This window comes from Canis aureus, chromosome 12 (genome assembly GCF_053574225.1).
Source record: "Canis aureus isolate CA01 chromosome 12, VMU_Caureus_v.1.0, whole genome shotgun sequence".
In the NCBI taxonomy this organism is placed as follows: Eukaryota; Metazoa; Chordata; class Mammalia; order Carnivora; family Canidae; genus Canis; species Canis aureus.
Genome location: NC_135622.1, coordinates 11,947,873 through 11,965,518, shown reverse-complemented (window position 1 = coordinate 11,965,518; position 17,646 = coordinate 11,947,873). Strand labels below are relative to the sequence as shown.

The 17,646-nt window shown below is 44.3% G+C and overlaps 1 protein-coding gene across 1 annotated transcript in view; it reads right to left on the bottom strand.

Annotated features, from left to right (window-relative positions):
- Positions 1-1,269, bottom strand: part of TSPAN2 (tetraspanin 2) — a 57,581-nt gene extending 56,312 nt beyond the window's left edge. The window contains exon 1 of the mRNA XM_077842743.1: positions 961-1,269. Coding sequence (XP_077698869.1) covers positions 961-1,104 — 144 coding nt within the window. The 5' untranslated portion in view covers positions 1,105-1,269. The remainder of the gene's footprint in view (positions 1-960) is intronic.
- Positions 1,270-17,646: the final 16,377 nt, after the last annotated feature.

The following is a 17,646-nucleotide window of genomic DNA, read 5'->3' as shown; positions in this document are numbered from 1 at the left end:
AGTTCTTGTATTCATGGATGAATAATCCTTATTGCTAGAACAACACAGGGCTCAGCATAAATTCCCTTAATATTTTTTGTTGTTCTGATATTAATGCTGAGAAATGTTTATATTTTATTTTTCTAAAGATTTTATTTATTTATTCATGAGAGACATAGAGAGAGAGTGAGACAGAGACACAGTCAGAGGGGAGAGGCAGACTTCCCACTGAGCAGGGAGCCCGATGTGGGATTCTATACCAGGACCCTGGGATCATGACTTGGGCCGAAGGCAGACACTCAACCACTGAGCCACCCGGGTGCCCCGAGAAATGCTGTTTAGGTAAATAGTGGGTAAATAAATGGATGAGGATGGAAAAATTTGTTATAGAAATGCCAATCAGTTCTTTAAACCTCTTCTGAATTATAAACCCCAATTCACATATGGATGTATCCTCAAAACCTATCATCAACTGATCAATAAGCTGGCCACTCCATTTGATCTTTCTTCTTTTTTATTGAAAATAGAGTTGGAAGTCTTTTAACTTACAAGAGCATTTATTATCCATATTATAGTCATTCACTGTATTATCGTCACTGTAGATAGTCTCGGTATTTATGGCAATTTTTAAAAAATTGAAGTATAGTTGACACATACACAATATTACATTGCTTTCATGTGCACAGCGTAGTGATTTGACCAGTCTATACACTTGTGCTATGCTCACCACAAGTGTAGCTCCCCTCTGTCCCCATACAATGCTACTACAATGCCATTGGCTCTATTCCCTGTGCTGTACCTTTCATTTCCCTTGACTTATTCTCTCCATAGCTGGAAGCCTGGGTCTCCCATTCCCCTTCACCCATTTTGGTCATTCCCCTGCCCCCTTACCCTCTGGCAACCGTCAGACTGTTTTCTCCTACAGCAGTTTATCAGGTTGCTGGTCCAAATATTTTTTCCTCAAACTCTGCAGAGACCTACCCTTCTTAGATTTAGGATGAGTGAGAAGAAGCTCATGAAGAAACACAGCTTGATCACAGGCGTATTCTCAGGCAGATTGACGCTAGGGAATGAATGCACATGGCAGTTGAGGTTCTGGAAATGGATTCTCTTGAAACTATTCATGTTGGAATCCCTTCTGGAAATATTTCTTACATTGCCAGGTGATGCATGCCCCAGAGATGAGATGGCTGCTCTAAGCCACGAAGAGTGGATGATATGGTCAGGGAGGAGGGGAAAAGTGTTGGGGATGGAAACTTTAAAATAACTACATTTGAAGAAGTGGGCGGAGGAGACATAGCACTCAAAGGAGACTGGTTGGAAATGACCGGAGAGGTAGGAGGAAAATCAGAAGAAAGTGATGTCATAGAGGCTGGTTGGGGGGTGGGGAGGGAAGGTCTGGGAGGAAGTCTCTGAATGGGAGGAATAGCCACAGTGCAGGAACCTCAGCAGGAACCTCAGCAGGAATCTGTGAAGCCATGAGATAAGAGTTGATTGGATTTGGTGCTGTGGTAACTCAAGTAAGGGTAAGGGCTGCTTCAGAAGAGTGGTGGGTTGGGTGTGGAAGCTGGGCTGCAGTTTAGGGGTGAATGGGCAGCTGGGGAGTCACCCTAGTTGCTCTTCAGGAAGCCCAGCTATGAAAGTGGTAGAGCAAGATGGGGAGGGGGCAAGTTTTCTTTTCTTTCCTTCCTTCCTCAATGTAAAGATTTGGATATGTTCTTAGTGCTTTGGGAAGGTGCCTGTGGAGAAAGGTGGAAAAAGAGAAGCAAGAGCAGAGTCTTGGGAGATCTAGGAGTGGGTGGAGAGACAGGACCCAGATGGAGGTTTATGTTTGGAGATAGGAGAACACAGGCAAGGACAGCGTTATAGGAAAAGGTGGCTGTCAAGGTGGCCCAATCCCAATCCTCAAACCCTCTGCGATCTGATTTTGCTGCCTGTGGAACTTTCTACCCATTGATTTTAGCTAGTATCTTGTTTCCTTGTGAATTGTGTGATTTCTTTCACTTTTCTTATGGTCAGCTGCTCGTTTTCCTTGGAAAATTGTGGGAAATGCTTTGTGTCTTGAGTTGAGATTTTGTTTCTCTGGAGGGGATAGACTTTCACGTTTGCAAATCAGTCATCTCAAGGTACCACTGTAGAACCATTTCAAGGCTGGTTTTGCAAGTTCCCAGGGTCATTTTCACCTGAAGCCTCCCCCTGCAAACCTCAAGATCAAAACATGACCATTTTCTTGTTGCCCCCTTTCTTGTGATGGGTTTATTTCCTCTCTATTTCTGCCTTGAGAGTGTAGCCCTTGGGAGGGGACACCAGGTCTGGGTAGGGTTTTCTGATAGACTATCTTAGTAGGAGTTCACACTTTACTTGATAAACTGCAAGACTTTGCGGCTGTTAAAACAGAACCTCGGAGCCAGAGGTGGCCTCGCCACCTTTACTTCAGCAGCATTCTTGCCTTCATGTCATTTTGGCCTTTGTATATTCTTTCTCTTTTGTGCTAGCTAAGCAACGTGTTTTTTAAAAGATGCTGATGTATTTTATCCAATGTTTTAGTTTCTATGGAGAAAGTGGCTTGGGATATCAAGTTTGCCCTACTGCTGGAAAAAAAAGCCTGGTGTGCCTGCTACTGTAACTGATTTTGATAAAACAGGACATGAACAGTTTTTGACTTCTGGGTTTGCAAGGTACAAATCCTGTTGCTATGCCATTGTTGCTGGAAAATAGTCTGTGAGCCCGGTTTGTAAACCAGTCAGTTCTTGGATGGCTGGAGAGAGAAGAGGCAGATTTTATTTACTTATTCATGAGAGACACACAGAGAGAAGCAGAGACACAGGCAGAGGGAGAAGCAGTCTCCCTGTGGGGAGCCCGATGGGGGACTTGATCCCAGGACCCCAGGATTATCACCTGAGCGGAAGGCGGAGGCTAAACCACTGAGCCACCCAGGTGCCCCTGGGCTCTCCTCTTTGAAAGTTTCCTCTGTAGCATTCAGGGAGCAGTAGCTCCCTTTCATCCTTGCTTTGCTTCTGTGTTTGCTGGTGAGAGGAAGGAGTGTACACTTGCTTGTGCAGGCACGAGTGAAGCAAGAGGAGGGACCGTGAAACAGGAGAGGGAACAAAAGCAAAGGATAATTGACTGTTTCCATAGGGTCCTATGGTAATAACCTACTCATTTTTGTTTTTACTTTTATAGGGAGTCGGGAAGGGAGAGAACATGACCCATTCAGGTGTCAGTTCTAAGTCTGAATGTTTATCGTATCTCATAGATGATCCCCATTTTCATCACCTGGATTAGGAAAAACTTTAAAAAATCACAGAATAATAAGCTGGCATCATCTTAATGTGACTTTTCTTGTTGTTTCTAAGTTTTGACAGAGGCCCCACAGACTGAGAACAAAATCTTAGGGACCTTTACATTATAAAGCAAGGTGAATGATTGTCTGTATTAGTAGGGTTCTCTAGAGAAACAGAACCAAAGGGATGTATGTGTAAACATATTATATAGGATTGGCTCACATGATTGTGGAGGTTGAGAAGTCCCAAGATCTTCTGTCTACAGAGGCAGAGCCAATGGTATAATTCCAGTCCCAAAGCTGGCAGGTTTAAGATTGAAACGAAGCTGATTTTTCCATTTGAAATCAAAAGGCAGAAAAAGACCAGTGTCTCGCTCTATGGCAGTCAGGTGGGAAGAAGTCTTTCTTACTCAATCCTTTTGTTCTATTCCAATCTTTAGCTACTTGGATGAGGCCCACCTACATTAGGGGGGGTAATCTGCTCTACTCACTCTACCAACTCAACTGTTAATCTCATCCAGAAGCACACTCAACTGTTAATCTCGTCTAGAAGCACCCTCAGAGACACACTCAGAATGACGTTTGGCCAAATGTCTAGGCACCTTGTCCCTGGTCCAGTTGACACATAAAAATAACTACTGTACTGTCTATGCAGGACTTGCAAAGGGATGAAATGAAACCTAATCTGTTAGCCAAGGGTATCCCCCCATCACCTTGACCTTACAAAAAAAAAAAAATACATGGACAAAGTGGAGAGAAAGGGTCCATCTCAACCCACCAGAGTGAGGGGAGAGGGAAGACATGCTTCTCCTCACAACTCAAGCAGAATCATGAAGGATCCGGTCTCTTTATGTCTGCTAAGTTATTGAAACTTTATTTTGTGGGGAGGAAGAGAATGATCTGAGTAGATTTGTGTTTTGTCAAAAAGAGCACTGGACAGCAGGGAGAATGCATTCATTCAGCAAGCATTAACTAAGCAAGACCCTATGCAAAATAACCAGATATGACTTCTGGTCTCCGCAAGCCAGCAGGTTTTCTGAAAGGGAAGGAGCCTACCAAAGCCTTATACTTCAAAGAGACCCACAGAGAGTCCTAAGTGAGAAGTCCCAGATGCTCTGAGTGCAGTGAGAGCTCAGGAAGGCAAGATTCCTTCAGGCTGCATCAGTCTGGGAAAACCTCAGGAGAGGGTGACAGTGGAGGGTCTTGAATGAGTAGTATGATTTGAGAGGCTGAGTTGGGGGGTGGGACAAACATCGGAGCGAGTGGTGTGTGTGTGTGTGTGTGTGTGTGTGTGTGTGTGTGTGTGTGAGGGGGTAATAGCCCCCTCACAAAATTTGGCCACAGTACAGGATGTATGAATGAAGGGTGCTTAGTGGGTGGGAACCAGGGACACTGAAGTGCCATTAGGGGATGCATGAGATGGTTTTTGGTGGACATTTTAGAGTTCATCAGTCAGGCATTTATATTAATGTACAGTGGAAATATTTAAGCAGTAATGATAACATTGCTTACAATGAGGGAAAGTAAAGAAAATGAGGCAATTTAATCAATTTTCATGAAGTAATGATTTGGATGGGGTACAGATCTGACAAAAATCGTCGAGGAAAAATTAACCCAAGGAAATTGGGCTAAGTTTAGAATGATTTAGGAGGGATGGCACACTAGTTTTTTAGAGTTGTGCTTTGGTAGAAAGATCAATCTGGAAGCTCGTGTAAAGTGGAAAAAGTGATCCAGGCTGGAGAGACCAGTAAGGAAACTATTGTAACGCATTAGTAGTAAGAGTTTCCTCTTTAAGGAACATGTGCTGCTTTTCCTTCACACGTTCCTATATTTGCTCAAGTTCTTATTGTAAATTCATCAGCTTGCTTCACGTGGAGGCAACACGTGCTGTTGGAAGTTTCCCCCACTGCCTTTCTGCAAGTAGCCACCTCCCGGTTTGGGCGGTGGTATTTTGAAGATTTGACAGATTATATGTCAGTCTCCTCTCTGAGCTCCTTTCCTTAGAATCAGTGCCATTCTTTTTGCACCAAAGATTTTTGTCTCGTTGCAATGAAAGAAGTCTTCCATGAAAAGTGTGTGTGTGTGGGGGGGGGCGGGGGTGTGTGGAAGAGGTGGGGGGGGCGGAGGATAAGACCTTCTGAAACTGTCAGGCTGATGCCTTGACATTACACAAAGAAGCTTGAGCTCTATCCCAGTGAAACAACATAGCGGGGAGGCAAGCGAAGGCTTTCCATCCCACCCTAATGTCCACGCCTGTGTCCTTTTTATTTTTGTTCTCTGGCAATGTCTACTTTCTTTGAGGCACTGTGGATTTCTTAAGATGCTGCAACCCACAACGAAATGTTCTTCCTGTGAGAAATTAACGATTGGATTAGCATGTGGCAAGGGAAGTTGCCTGTCCAGGAAGGACACTACAGTGCTATTCCAACTGGTCTTGGGGAGGAGAGGGGAATCGAGCCTGTCTCCCAGTGCTTCCTGCCTATAGCCTGTCAGCTCATTTTTCTGGCTTTTTGTTCTGACATCCGAATCTCATGGATGGGTAACACTTATCCCTTCCTGTATCCTCCCAAAGGAGGGGGCCACTTCAGAATCAGAGGCAGCCTTCTTTAGAGGGGCATGTTTATACATAATCATTGGTGGAATAAATAAATTTCTTTTCGGTATCCTCTGCCACCTTTCCATACCTTGGTGGCTTATTTATCCCGTGGTTGGTTATCTTATCTCTCTGAGTGCTAAGGATGAGTCAGACGAGGCCTGGGGAGGGTTACGTGGCGTGTGACCTGATATGAGGTGCCATCTGGTACATTCTTTCTCTTCTCTCCATCCTCCAAAACTCTTCTGTGCCCACCTCTTGACACAGTGCTGCCTGACTGTTTCTTAGACTAAACCACACATAAATTCACTTTGTCCTTAATGATCCTCTAGCCTTTTTTGCAGAGTCTATACTAGACTCTTTTTTTTTTGGGGGGGGGGGGTTGCAGAATCCCTTCCTACTTCTTTGGAATTATCACTCCAATTTCTCTGCGATTTTCCTTAGCGGAACACTCCTCCCCCTTGGAAGCTGTCTTATTGAGAGTCTGTCGGTGGGCAGTGAGCATATGATCCAGACTGAGCTGTCATAGTCTGCCTCTGGGGAGTCAGAGGCCAAGAGAGCTGCAGCATCAGGACCGGAAGGTGGTCAAGGCAGCTTCTTTGGGACGATGGTGATGGCTAGAATCCCTGCTCCTGGGCCTGGTGGCATTTCCTTTGTTCCTTTCCTTTTCAAAACCCCGTGGTTTAGGCTTTCCTTTGATGCCCCCACATCTGCTTCCAATAAATTAGGTTTTTCTGGAGTAAGCCAGACTCTTGTTGCTATTGTTTATGATCAAAGCACCCAGAAAAGGCCACCCTCTGCCTCTTCTCCGTCTCTCTCCGTCTCTTGTAGCTCCTCTCCTGCTTATGGCCTTGGTGGCTTCATGTTTCTGTTAAGAGCAAGCCCCTGTTCCCAGAGCAGCCTGCGGGCCCAGCCCACATGGGCTCTGGGAGCCTCCATGGGCGACCATTCTCTCTTCTACCTCCCTTGCCTTGTCCCCTTCACTGTGTGTCCCATGCCCTCTCATGTGCCCACTCACTTGTGCTGCCTTCTGCCTGTGGGGCTCTTGGAATCAGCCTTCCCACACCCTTCCCAACCCTTGCCCAGGTTGGTGGGCTAGGGGCTCTCTTAACACTCCTGGTACTTCCTCATGATGACAAGTATTCTGTAATTATATATCTCTCTGTGGCTCATTTGATCATTGTCTCCTTCACTAGACCATAAGATCCATGATGATAGGAGCTCTGTTTTTGTCGCGGACTGTATTCTTGTCCCTAACACAGCACTTGCTATGCGGTAAGAGTCCAAGACCTTTTTGCTGAATGAGTACAAAAAAACCCGTGCAATCTGACCTTGCCAGACCACCTGAGATATGAATTCACTCCCAGTCTCCCTTTTTATCAGTATTTCTGGGCTGCATCTGTTCTCTTTAGGGCTCTGGTCTACACTGGGCAGTGATGGCCAGAGTTCTAATCAAACCCATAAACATAGTTGTAGTTAACAAGCGTTCCTGCAACTCTCCTCTCTTTGACCCTCTGTCCTAGACCTGCCTAATGTTCACCTTATACCACCTGATTATATTCTCCTATGGAGGCCTGTTTCATGGTAGGATTATTAGATTCTTGAAGGCAGCAAATAGAATTGTGAAAACTAATTATTTATTCTGGTTCTGTGCCTGAGTAGCTAATTCAGTTAATCTCTCTGAAGCTTAATTTCCTCATCTTTAAAATGGGGGTGATATTTGTTCTACTGTCTAATGCCTGGTGGTGATGAGAATGTGAAGAGATAATGTCAAAGATTTGGGAAAATTGCTAAGTGGATATAAAATGTGAGAAATATTTATCTACTGCCTTATAGCTTTCTGATATTCATGATAACATTTAGTCTTTTCTAGGCACTCTCCAAATGCTATAATGCTTTAACCCACCTGCCCTTACTTCATCTAGTAAGTGAAAGAAAATAGACTACTAGTTACTGCTGAATGCACTGAGAGCCAGGCATGCACAGAGCTGAGGGCTTCACTTATGTCATCTCATTTAATGTGCACAAGACTATGAGATGGACACGAGTTTTTCTCATTTGAGGAGAAAACTGAAGCTAGAAGAGGTTAAGCAACTTATTCAAGGTCACACAACTTGAAAACTGGGGAACTGGGATTCGAATCAGAAGCCACAGACTTCAGGGCCAGTGCTCTTTAGCAGGGCCTATAGGGTCACCTGTAGTGACCTCAGGTCAGACTCTGCTCAGTGCCCACTGTGCTCTGGGCATTGTGTTGGCTGACTGCGGTACCTCTGTTCACTTCAAGTTCACACCATCATTGTCGTTTCACAAACGAGGAAGTGGAAACTGAGAGAGAGAGAGAACTTGACTCTCTGCTTCTGGGTAAGATATAGAGTTGCAGCAGGCCACCACGACTGTTGCAATACGGCAGGAGCTAGAAGAGAACGGGATACGTTGTTCAAAGCCCATATGGCGAGACGGTAGAGAGCTTTGGAAGCGATGAGTAGGAAGCAACAAAACTAGAGAAAGAAGAGCATCTCCCAGGCCAGCTGATGCCCACTCATTTTCTTCCCTGAGGGCACTTGCCTGGTTTGAGCACGGGAATGCACTTGATCTGAGTGAGCCGACTCCACAGAAAACAAGAGAAACTACAGAGGATGTGGCCATCTCCAGGGGCCGGTGGGACAGAGAAACCAGAGAGGCTCTGAAGGCAAGGCTCCTGCTCTTCTCCATAGAGTGTTGCAGGGGCCGGGGTGGTGGTGGTGGTGGTGGTGGTGGTGGTGGTGGTGGTGGGGGTTGATAAGAAGACTTGGTAAGCCAGAATCAAGCTCTGTCTAAATCTGGGCCTACTGCACAGGCCATTTTTGTTTTGAGTTTCCTTCCTGGGGCCCATAGGGATCAAGGGATCCGGTCTCCTCCTTCCCCTTGGTATCTGTATTCCTCTGCACCAAGGGCGGCTAAACTGTCTGTGGCAAGTAGCTTTTCACAGACATTGGTGCCCCCTGCTGTCAGAGAGCAGTGTTGTGAGGACTCCCAGCTGGCTCTCCCAGCTGGCTCTGGTCCTGATATTGTTCTTTCAAGAACTGAGGCGTTTAACCCCCAGGATCAATTCCAAAGTCTGAGATTTTTGTCTCCCTGGTGTCCTCTACCCCCGAGTGTTAGCTGTCTAGATCGGTAGATGCCTGTGGCTGTCAGGTCCTCATCTGTAAGATAGCGTCGATGGTGCCCCTTTGACAGGCTGCACCTTCCGCAAGGCAGGGTATAAAGTCCTTAACATGCATGGCATCCAGTTAGTGTCATTGGTAAATGGCAATAACAGTAGTGATCATTGTGATCCTTCTCAAAGCTCCCCAAGGAGGCAGCCCTGGTTGGGACTGTCAGCGGTGATGAGAGCTGCCCTGACTCTGGGATGTTCTGGGGCGTTGAGTCGTCCTCAGCCCCATGGGAGTGCACCAGGAGCAGGGAGCCTGGGGCCCAAAACCGAGGAAGAGGAGAGGAAGAGGAAGAACGCTGGGCCGAGGTGTGTGCCACGCGGCTCCCTCCTCCCTCGACATCAGCATCTGGTCTGTTAACTGCTCAGTGTTGGCGATTCTCAGGCCTCAAGCCTCAGGCCCCTGGGAGCTGAGGTTGCTGAAACTACGTCTGTCTCTCTGCAGGTTGCATCTTGGTCCCCTTTTACGAGGAGAGACCCCTGACCTCCTTAGATGGAGCACTCTGAGTTCACTGATCTGACGGAGAACAGTGGTTAGTCAGATATCTCAGAATAGTCTGGCCTTGGGGACCTGCTTTTCGGCCTCCTTGTGTGGGCCCCATGTGTGCGCGCTGAGGGGGATCCATGGACCATGGGTGTGGGGGCAGAAACCTGCCCAGGGTGCTTCCTGGTGCCTGGCTCCTGGGGCCTGGGTTGCCCAGTGTCACAGGGAGCTCAGACCTTCAGTCTATGGCTTCAGCTCTGAATCACTCCTGCTTGCTATTTCCCAGTTCCCCCCACTCTCAGGTTCCCGCACCTTTACGAGCACCAGCACCTTTAGCAGCAGCATTCTCAGGGAGGTTTCTTTTCTGGCAACCAAGAAGACTTCCCATCATTCATTTTGAAAGCACACCCTGTCCCTTGGGCACCCATCTGCGGTCCCCCAGATCTTGGCCTGCCCTCCCCCAGGGCCCACCCATAATCTTCTCTCTCCCAGCGTGCTTGGCCTCAGCTCTGGCTTGAGAGGACCCAGCTGGCTGCCAAGCCTCTGGACTTCTTTCTCTGGGTCCCAAGCTGCCTACCACACAGGGATGCAGCTGGCAGCACCCTGGGATGATGGGTCAGAGTCTGAGGCATTCCCCTGCCACCCACAGACTCAGCAGCACCCTGCTGACTTGGAGCTAGCCTTAATTTCTGTCCCTACAGCCATCTGACTCTGTGACTTTTTAATTTTTTTTTGCTCATGTGTCGCCACATACACAGAAACATATCCAGGGCTTGTGATTTTGTTCTGCTCCAGGGTTGCCAGATAAAATACACGATGTCTGGTTAAATTTAAATTTCGAATAGGCAAGGAATCTTTTTTTTTTTTTTTTTTTTAGTTTAAGTATGGCCTATATATTACATACTAAAAAAAAAGATTCCTTATTTATCTGAAATTGAAGTTTAACTGGATGCATTATGTTTTTATTTGCTAAATCTGGCAATTCTGTTCTCATCTGCTCCATCAGGGGCCTCTAGGGGCCTGGGAACTTTCTAGAGGAGGCTCTTCTGACAGCAGAGACTTGGTCTCAACTTTTTAGGTTAGGAGGCTTGTTACCTGTGATGTCTTCCTTAGACTGGGAGATCCTTGAAGATACAAATTGCACCCCTGTCTCCCATTCCCAGCCTTCAGATGCTCCGGGTAAGCCCCCCTGTGTGTGTAGGGTCTAGAGCTGGGGCTCCAGGGCTGGGCTTATTGTGAACAACATCGCTTTCTTGCAGACCTGCCCATCAGAGCTAAACCCACATGTGTCCTGCCTGCTCGAGGGATTGCATTTCCTGAAATAGCCATATGGGCTGGTGAGCAGCCGGGAAACCTGGAGAGGAAACCCCCTCCATCACAGGTCTCGTGATGCCTCCTGGCCGGGAGGTTGGTTCTGAGCTGAGAGAGCTCCTTCTGGGTACCTCATGGCATTTTGTAGGGCATAGAGGTTCACTTTATATTTTTCTGTGGCAGGTAGTATAGGATAAAGATCAGGCCTGGACTTCATTCTCTGCCCAATGGCCTTTCAATTTTTTAGCTTGTGTTTCATTTCAAAACCTCTTTAGATAGGGATTCCTGGGTGAGTCAGTGGTTAAGTGTCTGCCTTAGGCTCAGGGCATGATCCCGGGGTCCTGGGATTGAGTACTGCATCAGGCTCCCTGCAGGGATCCTATTTCTCCTTCTGCCTGTGTCTCTGCCTCTCTCTATGTCTTTCATGAATAAATAAATAAAATCTCTTTTAAAAAGCAAGCAAGCAATTAAGCTCAGGCTAAAGCAGGAGAGGCTGTACTTTTAAAGAAAGAGATACCCTGTCAGTTGGGCCCCGTTGAGGCAGGGATAGTTGGGGTGACTTCTGCGCCTCTAAAAGAACCAGTAGTGGGGTGATCTGCACATGGACACAGATTCCTGGAAATGAGGGGACATCCAAGGCAGGAGAGGGAGAGGGGATGGCGTCCCTAGCCTGAGGTTTTTTTAGTGCATTATGCCCACCCTCCTTTATTATCAACTTTTTGGCTCCATTTCAAATCACTAAGCGCCCCTTAGAATCCTGTGTTGGGACTCGCCCCCTCCCTCTGGTAGGGGGAGGGCTCCTCCCACAGGTTGGTATTTTTACACTGCAGCCCTTCCCTTGGGCTCTTTCCCACTTTCCCCCACCTCTTGTCCACCTGGCAGCTCCCAGGGAGTGATTAATGGTGTTGTCTCTCCTAACTGTTGCTAGAGGGGAGAAAGAAAGTGATGATGCCAGAGGAGAGAGAGGGGGCCTGGGTTAAGGGGATGAGTGGGCTCATCTCTTTGGAGGGGCCCAAGGTCCTTTGTAATACCTTGAGTTTCATGCATGGACCCCTATGTGGGCAATAAAGTAAGCTTTTAATTAAAAAGAGAGATTTTGAAAGGACTGGAGCCCAGCACAGATGCTGTGGCAATGAGAAGAATAGTTTATTCTGAAACAAGACATAAAAAGAATTTACTACAACATTGCTTAGATTAAAATAAAGAATTTCTGTTTATTAGGCATCTTAAAGACAAGTTACATATTGGGAAGAGGTACTCGGAGTGCATGTAGCTCGCAAGGGATTAGTAATATATATGACAGAAGAATATATATATATATATATATGACACCTACAATTCAATAAAGAGAGAACAAACAACTCAAGAAAAAAATAGAGAAGTCACACGAATAGGGGTTTCACAGAAAAGGAAATATATGGGGCTAAAGCACACACAAAGAGGTATTCAGCTTCTTTAGTTATCGAGGAAAAATAAATTAAGACAACAGAGAGTTAACATTTATCTGTTTAATTGGAAGGAATTGCAAAGTCTGTTAACATAGGGAACTGGAAAAGATGCAGACATTTGTTCACTTATTCAAGAAAAAATTTCATTCAATCCTAGTTGACACTCAGTCCTCTTTTAGGTGTTCAAGCTATTGGAGTGAACAAAAAGATCAAAATGCCAGTTCTGTGGTGGCTTACATTCTTCTGGGAGGAGATGGACAGTAGGCAATAAGCACAATAATCAATAGTAGTTATCTAGTGTGCTAAGAGAGATATAAAGGAAGGTAAGGACAGTTGAGATTAATGGTAGGGCTGGTGGGGTAATTTTCAATTTAAATGGACTAGGTCAGGGTACATCTCATTAAGAAAATGACAGTTGAGAAAGATTTGAACAAGACTTGAACAAGATTGCAGATCAACATGATCTAACAAACATCTACGGAGCACCGCACCTAACAAGGACAGAATACGTGTTCTTCTCAAGTGCACAGAGTACATTTTCCAGGATAGACCATAAGACAAAATTCAATAAATTTTTATTTTATTTTAGTTCCAGTATAGTTAACATATAGTAGCATATTAGTTTCAGGTGTACAGTATTGTGAGTCAACACTTCCATATGACACCTGGTGTTCATCACTAGTGCCCTCCTTAATCCCCATCATCTATTTCTCCCATCCCCCCACTCATCTCCCCTCTGGTTAAGAGTCAGCTTCTTGGTTTGTCTCTCTCTCTCTCTCTTTCCCCTCCCCCCTTTGCTCATTTGTTTTGTTTCTTAAGTTCCATGTGAGTGAAATCATATGGTATTTGTCTTTCTCTGGCTGGCTTGTTTCGCTTAGCATACTGCTCTCTAGCTCCATACATGTTATTGGAAATGGCAAGAGTTTGTTCCTTTTTTTTTTTTTTTTTACAGTTTAGTAATATGCCATTGTATATATACACTACATCTCTTTTATCCATGTATCAGTCGATGGACACTTGGGCTGTTTCCATAACTTGGCTATTGTAAATAATCGAAATTCAATAAATTTAATACAATTGAAGTGACATAAAATATGTTGTCTGACCACAATGGAATGAAATCAGAAGCCCATAACAGAAACAGAGTTGGGAAATGTGTAAATATTTGGAATTAAGCAAGCAACACGCTATTAAATAACCAGTGAGTCAGAGAAGAAATCACAAATCTGCTTGAAGATGAATGAAAATAAAAACACATTATACCCAAACTCATGGTTTGCAGTGAAGGTAGTGTTGAAGGTGTAAACACATGAAAAAAAAAATCTCTCTCAAGTCAAAATTACCATCCACTTAAAGACACTAGAGAAAGAAAAGCCATCTAAAACATTTCGAAGTAGGTGAGGCCTAGCCTATGACCATTCTCACTATAACCAACATCCAATATTACTTTTATTCTCCTATGATAGCCTCTGTTTACCCAACTTGAGTGGTAGTCTTCTGAGGGCAGGAGCAGGGACCACTTATACTCACTGTTGTGTCTCCATTACCTAGTATGGCATCCAGTACGTGGGACGAGCTGCACGTTTTGTGGGATGAAAAGATGGACCCTTATTGCTGTGCTTGTGGGGAGTATAGCATAAGATATAGATTGTCTTGTCTCTGCATTGAGCACCTGAAACTAATGTAACACTGGGTGTCAACTATACTTCAAAAAAAAAAACATCCTCAGAAGGTCTTTTGTCTAAGGTAAGTTTCTCAACACTATTGACATTTTGAACCAAATGATCCTCTGCTCTTGTGGCCGGCCCTGTGCACGGGAGGGAGTGTAGTGATATCCTCACCTGCTACCCACTCAATGCCAGTGGCTTCCCCCAGTTGTGACGACCAAAAGTGTCTCTGAACAGTGCCATGTGTGCCCTGGAGGGACAAAAAAAGCCCTTGGTGGAGAGCCGTTGGTCTAGTGGCACAGTCTTGAAACTTCCTGAAGTTTTGACAAAGGACTTCATACCTCCGTCTCGCTTTGATGCATTTCTTAAAATGGGGATTGTTGATAGTGGAGAGGAGTGTAGGCTGTGGAAAAGAAGTTTAAATTTAATTCTGTGTGTCATGACAAACTACTGAAAAGATTTAGGCAGGAAAGTGTATGATTCAATGTATAAGTAGAAAAGCCAGTGATGCGAATTCAGTCAAGTCATAGGCTATAAAACCAATGTACAGAAACCTGTTGCATTTCTATGCACTAAGAAGGAAGCATCAGAAAGAGAAACCAAGGAATTGATCCCATTTACAATTATACCAAAACCCATAAGATATTAAGAATAAACCTAATCAAAGAGGTAAAAGGTCTGTGCTCTGAAAACTATAGAACACTCATGAAGAAACTAAAGAGGACACAAAGAAATGGAAATACATTGCATGCTCATGGATTGCAAGAACAAATATTTTTTATTATTATTTTTTAAATTTATTTTTTATTGGTGTTTGATTTGCCAACATATAGAATAACACCCAATGCTCATCCCGTCAAGTGCCCACCTCAGTGCCCGTCACCCAATCACCCCCACCCCCCGCCCACCTCTCCTTCCACCACCCCTAGTTCGTTTCCCAGAGTTAGGAGTCTTCCATGTTCTGTCTCCCTTTCTGATATTTCCCACTCATTTTTTCTCCTTTCCCCTTTATTCCCTTTCACTATTTTTTATATTCCCCAAATGAATGAGACCATATAATGTTTGTCCTTCTCCGATTGACTTATTTCACTCAGCATAATACCCTCCAGGTCCCTCCACGTTTTTTTTTTAATAAAATAATTTTTTATTGGTGTTCAATTTACCAACATACAGAATAACACCCAGTGCTCATCCCGTCAAGTGTCCCCCTCAGTGCCCGTCACCCACTCACCCCCACCCCCCGCCCTCCTCCCCTTCCACCACCCCTAGTTTGTTTCCCAGAGTTAGGAGTCTTTATGTTCTGTCTCCCTTTCTGATATTTCCCACACATTTCTTCTCCCTTCCCTTATATTCCCTTTCACTATTATTTATATTCCCCAAATGAATGAGACCATACACTGTTTGTCCTTCTCTGATTGACTTACTTCACTCAACATAATACCCTCCAGTTCCATCCACATTGAAGCAAATGGTGGGTATTTGTCGTTTCTAATGGCTGAGTAATATTCCATTGTATACATAGACCACAGCTTCTTTATCCATTCATCTTTCGATGGACACCGAGGCTCCTTCCACAGTTTGGCTATTGTGGACATTGCTGCTATGAACATCGGGGTGCAGGTGTCCCGGTGTTTCACTGCATCTGTATCTTTGGGGTAAATCCCCAGCAGTGCAATTGCTGGGTATAGGGCAGATCTATTTTTAACTCTTTGAGGAACCTCCACACAGTTTTCCAGAGTGGCTGCACCAGTTCACATTCCCACCAACAGTGCAAGAGGGTCCCCCTTTCTCCACATCCTCTCCAACATTTGTGGTTTCCTGCTTTATTAATTTTCCCCATTCTCCCTGGTGTGAGGTGGTATCTCATTGTGGTTTTCATTTGTATTTCCCTGATGGCAAGTGATGCGGAGCATTTTCTCATGTGCTTGTTGGCCATGTCTATGTCTTCCTCTGTGAGATTTCCATTCATGTCTTTAGCCCATTTCATGATTGGATTGTTTGTTTCTTTGCTGTTGAGTTTAATACGTTCTTTATAGATCTTGAAAACTAGCCCTTTATCTGATACATCATTTGCAAATATCTTCTTCCATTCTGTAGGTTGTCTTTGAGTTTTGTTGACGGTATCTTTTGCTGTGCAAAAGCTTCTTATCTCATTTTTTCTTTTGTTTCTCTTGCCTTCATGGATCAATCCTGCAAGAACAAATATTGTTAAAATGTCTGTACTACCCCAAACAATCTACACATTTAATACCATCCCTATCAAAATACCACCACTATTTGCCACAGAGCTAGAACAAGCAATCCTAAAATGTGTGTGCAACCACAAAACCCTAAATAGCCAAAGAAACCTTGCAAATTGGGGAGGCAAAGCTGGAGACATCACAATTCCAGACTTCAAGTTATACTACAACTGTAGTGATCAAAGCGGTATGGCACTGGCACAAAAATAGAAACATAAGTCAATGGAACAGAAGAGAAAACCCAGAAATGAACCTCAACTATATGATCAACTAATCTTCAGAAAAGCAGGAAAGCATATCCAGTGGGAGAAAAACAGTCTCTTCAACAAGTGGTGTCGGGAAAACTGGACAGCAACATGCAGAAGAATGAAACTGGATCACTTTCTTACACCACACACAAAAATAAATTCAAAATGGATGAAAACCCTAAATGTGAGACAAGAATCCATCAAAATCCTGGAGGAGAACACAAGCAGTAACCACTTTGACATTGCCAGTAGCAACTTCTTACTAGGTATGTCTCCTGAGGCAAGGGAAACAAAAGCAAAAATAAGCTATTGGGACTTCATCAAAATTAAAAAGCTTCTGCACAGCAAAAGAAGCAGTCAATAAAACTAAGAGGCAATCTACAGAATGCAAGAAGATATTTACAAATGTCATATTGATAAAGAGTTAGTATCTAAAATATATAAAGAACTTATAAAACTCAATAACCCAATTAAAAATGGGCAGAAGATATGAATAGACATTTTTCCAAAGAAGACATCCAGATGGCCAATGGACACATGAAGAGATGCTCAACATCACTGATCATCAGGGAAATATAGATAAAAACTACAATGAGATAGGACCTCACACATGTCAGAATGGCTAAAATCAACAACACAAGAAACAGCAGGTGCTGACGAGGATGCAAAGAAAGGGGACACTCTTGCACTGTTGGAGTCAATGCAAACTGGTGCAGCCACTCTGGAAAATAATATGGAGCTTCCTCAAAAAATTAAAAATAGAACTACCCTATGACCCAGCAATTGCACTACTGGGTATTTACCCAAAGAATTCAAAAATACAAATTCAAAGGAATACATGCACTCTGATCTTTATAGTGGTGTTGTTTATGACAGCCAAATTATGGAAACAGCCTCAGTATCCACCAACAGATGAATGGATAAAGAAGATGTGATATATATAAATTGTACTCAGCTGTAAAAAGAATGAAATCTTGTTATTTGCAATGATGAGGGTGGAGTTAGAGAGTACTATGCTAAGGGAAATATAAGTCAGAGAAAGACAAATATCATATGATTTCACTCACATGTCAAATTTAAGAAACAAAACAAATGATCATAGGGGAAGAGAGAGAGAGAGAGAGAGAGAGAAACCAAGAAACAGACTCTTAACTCTAGAGAACAAACTGGTGGTTACCAGAAGGGAGGTGGGTGGAGGATGGG